General features: G+C 42.6%; 1 protein-coding gene across 1 annotated transcript in view; it reads left to right on the plus strand.

The window, feature by feature from the left end:
- Nucleotides 1-6,561, plus strand: part of LOC139266871 (4-galactosyl-N-acetylglucosaminide 3-alpha-L-fucosyltransferase 9-like) — a 90,910-nt gene extending 84,349 nt beyond the window's left edge. Inside the window, exon 3 of the mRNA XM_070884480.1 lies at nucleotides 5,507-6,561. Within this exon, the coding sequence (XP_070740581.1) occupies nucleotides 5,507-6,561 (1,055 nt within the window). The remainder of the gene's footprint in view (nucleotides 1-5,506) is intronic.
- Nucleotides 6,562-10,582: the final 4,021 nt, after the last annotated feature.

Below are 10,582 nucleotides of genomic sequence, written 5' to 3' on the forward strand. Positions count from 1 at the left end.
ACTTTAAGTAAAAATGACATCGAGTGCTGATGATGTCATCGGGTAGCGACTTTTAAATGTTAAGTAGGCTCTCGCCAGCCTGTAGTGGGAGCCCTGTCGATGTAATAAGTCACCATCGTTAAATTTAAGGAGGCCAGGTACACAACGAGTTGGATCCAGGGATCTATAATTTTCACGTCTTAAACCCTGACTCGACCCTTTACTGACCGTCTGGTCGGGTGGGGGGAGGGAAGGGTTAAATTCGTGTTTGAGTCTTCTATCAGATATTTTTTTACTGAAAAGAAACTCTCATTAGTCAAAAGGAATATTTGAACGAGGCTAATATGTTCAGAAAACTTTAACACCAAAAGAATGAACATGAAAGCAACTCCCCGATTATTTTTCAAACTATTTGGTCTGAGAAGGATTCAGCAGAGTTAAGCATTGTTATCATCGTCGTGATGTTACGTGGAAGTGAAGTGATGATGTATTTTGGATATATATATATTTGTTCACTTTAAAACATGTTGGGCAACCATTTTTCAGGAAGATAGTGCCCTTTAAATTAAAGACAGCAATATATTTTAGTGTATTAGATTGCATGCCTGCTAAGTCCAGGACTATTTATTTCCCTCCCTTACTGTTTTTATTCAATCAATTAAAATATTTTAAAATATGTTCGTAAAAATATATATGCTGTTCAGAAATGTTATTGTATTAACAAGTCTTAAAAAAATTAACTCAGCTTTTTGGAGAGGTCAAGCATCGCCAGTTAGGTCTCCCAATGCCTGGAGGAGTAAGATTGGCATGCACCGAGTATGCTCCATCCATTTCTTTTTGAAAATTGCAGTTGGGATCCTTTGCCCAGCATAGGATATCAAGGGGGATTATGGAGAATGTGGGAAACAGATGCTATGCAAGAGTTAGGACAGAATTTTGGAAGTGACTGAATATGGTTCAAGAAATAGGCTTTGAGAAGGTTTTTGAAGATGGGAGAACTGGAACAAAGCTGAAGGGTTTCAGAAGAGAATTCCAGAGTTTAGGAGCATGGTAGCTGAAGGTGCTGCTATTTATTGGTACAGCAAAAGGAGAGGAGCTGTTAGAAATAGTCAAGTTTAAGGCTATCTCTGGTCATTTTAATAATCAGGATCGACTATAAAACCAATCTGGTGGATATATTGTGTTTAATTAGAGTTTAAGATGGAAATTAACACATTAATTATACAGTAAAAACATGCAACCGTAACAAGTAGTTAATACCAATTTTGATCGGACAAACGGCTGGCGCATGTGAGCAGTTCCCTGGCTTGGAGTCTCTTTCTCTGTGTAGAGTTTCCTTCGGTAAAGCATGGAATCACTCGAAAAGTGTTCAACCAGCTGGACTTTAGTTTCTTCCCTCCACCGTCTGTGAGGAGGCTACCTTTATTCTCTTTTTAGGGGTGGGGCTGACCCTAGATATTTGACCTATAGAAGTTTCCCTGAAAACTCAATATCCAATTAGGTTTCTAGTTCTTTATCTCGATTCTCGACACAAAGCCTGCCCTAAAGATGTCTTATGATTTTGACCACATGTTTTCTCTGTTTACACTAACCCAGGGTTTCTTCCTGTGAAAAACGTTTCATTTATCTTGTCCCTATTCTCTCCTTTGATCCCAAGAGGCCAAACCAGAAAACTGCTCGTTATCTCTTTTACGAAGTAGCAACATGTTTATGTTAACTCTCTCAACTTCTATCCATTCTAAGTCTTTCTGAAACAAATTGTCTTAAAGATACATAAACAAACTAAAGCTTTAACTTGAAAACCACAGATAATGGTTGTCATAATGCAAAATGCTATAACATCTCAGCAGGGTACCAAGGCATTTCTAAGCATCTTGAATAGACAATTCATCTCCAGTTCAAAACAACGATTTAAACACTGCATTCGTATCAGTATTATACATTTGTATCAGTTTTATACATTTTTGGGCATCCTTGATTTCTAATAGAGCATATAGTGGACCCAAGTCAGAGAAGCTGGGGCTCAGAGTTAGGGCTGGGGGAAGTTGCAGAAACAATAAGAAGGAAGGCAATGGCGGAGGTTACATACAAATCACATGCATAATACTTTATCATAATACAACCAGAATCAACCATGTTAACAAAATTAATTTGACATTTTTATCAAATTATCAGCTAATCAGCACGAAGAACTATATGCAGATTTGACATAAGTGAAACAAAATAAGCATTCAAGTACATTAGTATTCATCTAAATATTTAATAATAATTGAATTCCTGAAGTTGAGGAGTAACACAAATTCACACAAGGAGAAATCCTTATTTTTCTTCATAATTTCTGACCTCTAACAAAATGATAGAAATGTCCAGCTTTGAAATGTGCACTTCCTGAGATTGCAATTTTGTTGGCAGTGATGAAAAAAAGTAGCTCATCCCAAGCACCTATAACAATGATCCTTTAACATTTCTCGAGAAGCTCACCAGCAATTTATCTGGAGTTAATCCACATGTGGCACACACAACTACTTCTATTCAGTGGCTTAACAACAATCGTAAAAATCCTAATATATCTATAGGGCTAGAAATTCAGCAGCCTTAAATTTTGAAAAGTTGAAAAGTAGCGGCAAGCACTAATCATCCTTTCCTCCAGCGATATTCAGTTTCAGCCCTCCAAGAGGGAAGTGCAGCACTAAATTAAACACTAACTAGGGCACTAACGTCCGAGAGCGGGGCAGTAGTGGCAAACGCTAAACAATTTTGAGTGCATTGGAGAAGGTGCTTCCCTCGCTTAAAGGGAAGGGCCAATGATGCTGCACAAACTAGCTGTCGGCAGTTTTGCATTGCAAGGTGACCTGCACGACTGCCATTATAGCCCCAAACACTCTCACAAAGTAGAGGGCTTGAACAACTTGCATCAGTGAAACATGAAAAACTTTGCGCAGGTGCAAATAATAAAGGTTGCGCTAGCTGAAATTCTCTTGAATTAACGCTCCCCAAGCGGCCAGCCGAGTTCACAATGCCTCCTCTTGCTGATGTTGTCGGCGTGAGGTGATACAGCAGGGGGCAAGAGTCAATTTTACATCCGGGCAATAACGGAAGGGACTGTGCACTTTATGACGTCATGATCTGTGAGGCGCTAAACGACCAGGCGCTATGAGGTAGCGCCAGCACCAAACCAACACCAAAGTTCACGGGCGTCACTGCATTCACTGCGCCTGGTCGCTAACCCTTAGCGCCCCGTTAGAGCCCCCCCCCCCCCGCTAATAGGTTAGTGGGAGGCACTATTGAATTTCTAACCCAATGTTCTCCTTGTGTGTATTGTGTATATTAATTTCTGTCATTGTTTAATATAAACTCCTTATTTGCACAATCGGCATTAATTTTAGAACAGAAGACATGTTGGCCACCAGTTCAGTGATGACTGACTCTTAAAGGGCATTTAGAAGCAAATCCACCGGGACTGGCAATCAAAAAGTTTATTCACATTATCATACGAATACTTCTTTCAAACACCTTTTTTATACCACATCTAAAACAGAGAGCAACACTAGTTCCAAATTCTATACACAAAACTTTTTCATTTGTATTAACAACTGGAAAAAAATTATACCCAAATACGGCAAATGAATATCTGTCATTAACATGTAATTTGAATGTACAGCCCAAATATGGGTGGGTATAATCGTCTTCTGCCTTCACTTCTGACAGAAAGTCCTACATCTGGTGCCGAAAGCCAGGGAGCTGGCAGACCATTTCCCATTTCCGTCAAGCTGAAAGCACTTGAAAAGATTGGAAAATCTGACCCAAGCAGCGTGAGATTGTTCATACCCTGCAGGATAATCCTGAAAATTTGGCCATGAAGGGAGAGAATCAACATTGCTTGAGGTGGTTAAGCCAAATCTTGTGGCCAACGGCCATATGAAATGAAGCCAGCGAGTCTCAAATTTAACAATACATAAACGATAGTTATACTGAGGGAATGGTGAGGGTAGGATACGCTCAGGTAATTAGTAGAGTCGAAGGTATTGGAAATAGAAACAGAGCATGTTGTTGCAATAATCTGACGATTGGAAGGATGTAGTGGAAGGTTCTTGGGGTTAGAGATAACTGGCAATAGCTTTTTTCCAAGGGTAAAGTGTAAAAGTTACAGCTTTAGAGGCAGGAAGGGAGATATGGATCGTAAGGATGATGAGGAAATGTCCACAGTTAGTTTTGTCTGTAATCAAAGAGTTTTTTAAAAATTCATTCCTGGGATGTGGGCATCTCTGGCAAGGCCAGCATTTATTGCCCATCCCTAATTACCCATGAGAAGGTGGTGGTGAACTGCATTCTTGAACCGTTGCAGTCCTTGTAGTGAAACTACTCCCATAGTGCTTTTCGGGAGGGAGCTCCAGGATTTTGACCCAGCGATGATGAAGGAATGGTGATATATTTCCAAATCAGGATGGTATGTGAATTGGACGGGAATTTGGAGGTGCTGGTGTTCCCATGCGCTTACTGCCCTTGTCCTTCTAGATGGTAGAGGTTGTGGGTTTGGGAGGTGCTGTCGAAGATGTCTTAGCAAGTTGCTGCAATGCATCTTGTAGATGATAGAAACATAGAAAATAGGTGCAGAAGTAGGCCATTCGGCCCTTCTAGCCTGCACCACCATTCAATGAGTTAATGGCTGAACATGCAACTTCAGTACCCCATTCCTGCTTTCTCGCCATATCCCTTGATCCCCCTAGTAGTAAGGACTTCATCTAACTCCTTTTTGAATATATTTAGTGAATTGGCCTCAACAACTTTCTGTGGTAGAGAATTCCACAGGTTCACCACTCTCTGGGTGAAGAAGTTTCTCCTCATCTCGGTCCTAAATGGCTTACCCCTTATCCTTAGACTGTGACCCCTGATTCTAGACTTCCCCAACATCGGGAACATTCTTCCTGCATCTAACCTGTCCAATCCCGTCAGAATTTTATATGTTTCTATGAGGTCCCCTCTCATTCTTCTGAACTCCAGTGAATACAAGCCCAGTTGATCCAGTCTTTCTTGATATGTCAGTCCTGCCATCCCGGGAATCAGTCTGGTGAACAACTGCAGAGTAAAATTACACACTGCAGATAGAGTGTGCCGGTGGTGGAGAAAGTGAATGTTTAACGTGGTGGATGGGATTCCAGTGAAGTGGGCTGCTTTGTCCTCGATAGCATCATGCTTCTTGAATGTTGTTGGAATTGCTCTCATCCAGGCAAGTAGAGAGTATTCCATCACACTCCTGATTTGTGCCTTATAGGTGGTGGAAAGGCTTTAAGAAGTCAGGTGGTGAATCACTTGTCGCAGAATACCCAACTTCTGATCTGCTCTTGTACCCACAGTATTTATGAGGCAGGTTGAGTTGAGTTTCTGATCAATGGTAAACCCCAGGATGTTGATGGTGGGGGATTTGATGACGGTAATGCCATTGAATATCAAAGGGAGGGAGGGTTAGACGTTCTCTTGTTGGAGATGATTACTGCCTGGCACTTGTGAATTTTGTTTTCTTTTACAGGACACATTATGACATCAGTATCTAATAAAGGGATTTTACGCATCTTGTTAATTTCCATCTACATTTTGGGCTGTCTTTTAACCTTGTTGTTGCTGTATGTCAATCCATCCAACACCTGGATTTATGGTCCAACCTCAGTTCAACGCATGCCTACGGAGAATGAAACTATTGTGCTCATTTGGCTGTGGCCTTTTGGTCAGTCATTTATGCTCAATTCTTGTCAATTTGAGTTCAACATCCATGACTGTTACTTGACTGTAAATAGGAACCTGTACAGCAAATCTCACGCTGTCCTTATCCACCATGGGGATATCAGACGCGATGGGTCCAACATGCCCACGCAGCCTCGGCCAGCATTTCAGAAATGGGTTTGGATGAATCTGGAGTCACCTACCCACACTCCAAAAAAGACTGGGCTCGACCAACTCTTCAACCTGACCTTGACATATCGGCGGGACTCAGATATCCAAGTGCCTTATGGGTCTCTGACAAAGAACAACATTCCATTAGCTTTTGAATTGCCTAGTAAAAGCAATCTAGTGTGTTGGGTTGTAAGCAACTGGAACTCTGATCATGCCAGAGTGAAGTATTACAATGAACTCTATAAATACATTAAAATCATAATTTACGGTCAATTTCTCTGGCAACGCCTGAGCGATAAAAGTTTGATCCCTACAATATCTAATTGTAAGTTCTACCTTGCCTTTGAAAACTCGATACATGAAGATTATATAACTGAAAAACTCTACAACGCTTTGCTTGCAGGCACGGTGCCTGTGGTCCTGGGGCCATCTAGAGAAAACTATGAAAATTACATTCCAGCCGATTCTTTCATTCATGTGGATGATTTTATTTCAGCTAAAGAGCTTGCAGATTACCTGCACATGCTGAATGATAATGAAGACTTGTACATGCGTTATTTCAAATGGAGGAAATACTACACAGTGAGGATGGCTCATTTCTGGAATGAACATGCATGTAGTGTCTGTGAGAATATAAAACAACATCAAGAATATAAATCACTTTCCAGTTTAGAGAAATGGTTTTGGGATTGAATTTTAACATATATCTCCAGTAAATATCAGTATCTATGGAACTCAATTGCCGTTTTCCTATTATAATATTTTTTTGATAAAAAAAAATGAAGGGGCCAAAATTGCGGCGAATCTAATGAAATTGGGATCTTTAAAATAAAAATTCTGTCGGGGCAGTGATTGGGACGGCTGAGGGGCGGAGGTCGGTTGGGAGTGAGGCCGAATGTGGGCGGTCAGTGCGGTGATGCTTATGACATCAGCTAAAGGGGAGGGCCACTGCGAGCTCTGCACAAAGTTTAGTTGGGCCCACTGGGCTACCAGGGAGGGTTTCAGCCGGGCCAGTGGCCTGGTACCCACGAGCGGATGCCGGGCTGCCTGTTGGCGCCCCGGCTGAGCCCGTAGCCGTCATTGTCGGGTCAACTTCGGAGTTGGTGGGCTATTAAAATAAAATGGCGGCCGCGGAAGTGCACCCTCCCCTTTATGGGCGGACGCACCGCCCAGCCACTAGCAGCTTCCCGCCTGGGGAAAGCTGTTGGGGGCACCAAGCAGCAGCCGATCTGCTCTCGTGGGGCAATTTCCCACGGGGCAATTTCCTATGCGGGGCGGAAAAGGGGTCGCCGCCAGTCAGTAAGGGGTCAGCACGTACTCGATGGGGCAGGAACATGGGCGGGGTGGCAGCATGCACCGCCACAAATATAAAGGAGGGCAATTTCTCAAATGTCGGCACCTCCACCCTGACTGAGCGGTAGATGTATACCGACCTAAAAAAGGGGCAATTTTGGCCCCTTGTTTAAAAATATTCTGCAACTTTATATCTTACCTAGTTACATGAGTATTTATCATGTCTTTGGCATCAAATTATCATTTTAAATTAACTCTGCTAGAGAACGCTATTGCTTTTCAAGCTGAATATTATTTTAAAATATCTTCACATTCTGTTTCCCCTGTCATTGCCATTTGTAGTAAAATAATAGAAAAATACAGAGATTTTCAAACTTTGGGCCATTGGGCCACCAGGGAGGGTTTCGGCCCCCAAGAGGGGGTGCCAAGCTGCCTATTGGTGGCTCGGCCAAACCCAGGGGCATAATTGTCGGGCTGACATGCAGTTGTCCGACAAAAAAAAAACATGGCTGCGGCAGCAGTGCATCCTCCCCGTTATGGGAAGCCGCACCACCGCTGCAGAGGGCCACAGCCTCACTGGACCACCGGGCCAAAGCTTGTTTTGGCACCGTTAGGCGGGCCAAAGATTTTTGGAGGGGAATGTTGCCGTTGGGGGAGGGTGGGTGGGGGTAGATCGGCAGTGCACACGGTGATGATGCACTTAAGACGGATCGGTAAGGAAAGGATTGGGGCACCGTCGGGAAACCTCGGGAGGGCAATTGGGCAAGCAGCAGCTATTCCACCAAAAGTCGCCGACCACCCCACTCCGCAGCGTGGCCGCCGATTTGCGGTGGTAACAGGCCTGAAGGAGAGAGGCAATTTCAGCCCCATAATCTTTACTAAACATGAAGAAAGTGTCCTGAAACAAATTGAACAACTGATCTGATATTTTGACTGGAAGTATATTATTCAAATTATATTACAATTTAACGAAAAGAGCTTTAAATGATTTATAAGCATTGTAAATTTATATCCATTCATTTTTAGTAGAGTAGCAATGCTTTATTTAGTATTTGTAATCTTACTTGATCTTTGAGCTCTTACCTCTGCTGCTGTGATGACTTTGTATACAAAGTTGATGAGCTGACTTGAGGACCCACCTCTACAGCCTCTAACACCGCTGATTGACAGGTCTATCCTTAGCACCTTCATTTACTTGTTGCCCCTTTGACAGCATCATCAACAGACAGGGGGTCAGCTTCCACATGTACACTGCTGATACCCAGCTCTCCCTCTCCACTACCCCTGTGCTGTTGGACTGCTTGTCTGACATCCAGATTGTTTATGCATCACACAATGCTGTCACATTTCAAACACGTAGCCAGATCAAACATGGATTGATCCGAAGGATTGTCTACAACTGCCAGTTTAACATTGATATTAAGTTGCATTGGATCTGCTGAACTACTTAGTTCATCTCAAAGGCCACCATGTTTACTACAGCTTGAATCTTTCTCAATCAGAAACAACTGCTTAATCTACAACATCTTTCAAACTGTTCGCTGTGCTTTATTTAGCAAGAATTTGATGTAATAAGTTAATTAAATTCATTTTGTTTATTTAGATTTTTTGAATCAGTAACCTGAACCTTTTCCACTTTGAAGTGTTCCAGGATTCACATGCATGCTGGGAAATTTGTTGCTACTGCCGACCAGCAAAAGTTTTCATCTCAGTAGCGTGATATTTACATTTCCCTGTTTTACCCATTTTTGTACTTCTTTTAGATAGATATATTTTTGCACTTCAGGAAAGTATATAGTATTGTATTTCTGAACAAATACACTGAAGTAATCAACTGTTCTAAATGAACTCTTTGTGCAGTTGTTACATTTTTTTAAATTACAATGAAATTGACTGTATTTCAATGATCTGGGGGAATAAAAGTTCATCCTTTTCAGTAACAGTTTTAACCTCTACACATGAACTTCTCTGTCTCACATCATATGTATGAGAATAGATTAACGTGCAACATAAAAGATGACACGGCTAGAAATGTGGGACAATAACTTTTGCGGGAGCACAAAAGTATCGCCGGGCGCTACACAATTGAGTCCGACGTGAACTTTCACTTCCCTTGGAGCGCTAAACGGAGCAAGAGGGGTGGTAGCAGCAGAGCGCTGCACAATGTCCCGTGAAGCACTGCTGGATTCACAGGCTCCTTCTGTCCTTTAAAGGGAAGGGTCAATGCTGAGGTCATTTCAAGGTAAGGCTGGGAATGGTCGGTGACTACACCTGTGATCCATGAAGAGCAGCCACAAGCATTATAAGAGAATGCAGGACTGATCAATCGTGGGATGGAAAACATTCAAAAAACAGCAGTTATGGGGTGATAATAACATTTTAGCCTACCTGATCACTACTGCCTTTAATTACCACTTCCCAAGCGGTTGGCTGACCTCACAACGCCTCCTGCAGCTGCCGTTGTTGATGCCCGGCGATGCTGCAGGGGGTGGAAGCGAATTTAAGATCCGGGGCGATGACAGGGCTCTGCGCACCGAATGACGTCACAATCTCTGGGGCACAGGAGATCGAGGCGGTAAGTTTTAGTGACAGCACTAACCCACCATGCAAGTTCGCGGGCGTCGGTAATTTTGCCGCTCCCGGTTGGTCAGCAATTAGTGCCCCATTGTCGCCCCTGGAGGTGCTGACCCAGGCATAAAGGAGACAATTTCTCCCTAAAGTCTTTTACAATTATATAAATAGCAAAAAGATAGCCAAAGGAAGGGTGGTGCCGACTAGGGATCAAAAAGGAAATCTTCTTGTGGTGGCAGAGGGCATGGCTTCACAAAAGAGGATGCTGCCAATGTCGCAGTAAAGGAGGAGATAGTACAGAAATTGGATAGGATAGAAATAGATAAAGAGGAGGTACTTAAAAGGTTAACAATGCTCAAAATAGAAAAGTCACCCAGTCCGGATGGGATGCATCCTAGGTTGCTGAAGGAAGTAAGGGGAGAAATTGCGAAGGCTCTGGCCACAATAATCAATTCTCCTTACATATGGTGCCAGAGGACTGCAGGGTTGTAAATGTTACAGCACTGTTTAAAACAGGGGCTGGAGATGAATCAGGTAACTACAGGCCAGTCATCCTAACGTCAGTGGCGGGGAAACGTTTAAAGATAATAAGCTGGGACAAAATTAATTGTCACTTGGAAAAACATAGGTTAATCAATGACAGGCAGCACAGATTTGTTAAAGGCAAATCATGCTTGACTAACTTGATTGGGTTCTTTGATGAAGTACTGGAGGTGGTTGATTAGGGTAGTATGGTTGATGTTGTGTATATGGACTTTCAAAAGGCCATAAAGTAGCACATAATAAAATAATCAGAACAATTGAAGCCCATGGGCAGTGGCAGCATGGATACAAAACTGGCTAAGGGACA

The sequence above is a fragment of the Pristiophorus japonicus genome, chromosome 7, assembly GCF_044704955.1.
Source record: "Pristiophorus japonicus isolate sPriJap1 chromosome 7, sPriJap1.hap1, whole genome shotgun sequence".
Classification (NCBI taxonomy): Eukaryota; Metazoa; Chordata; class Chondrichthyes; family Pristiophoridae; genus Pristiophorus; species Pristiophorus japonicus.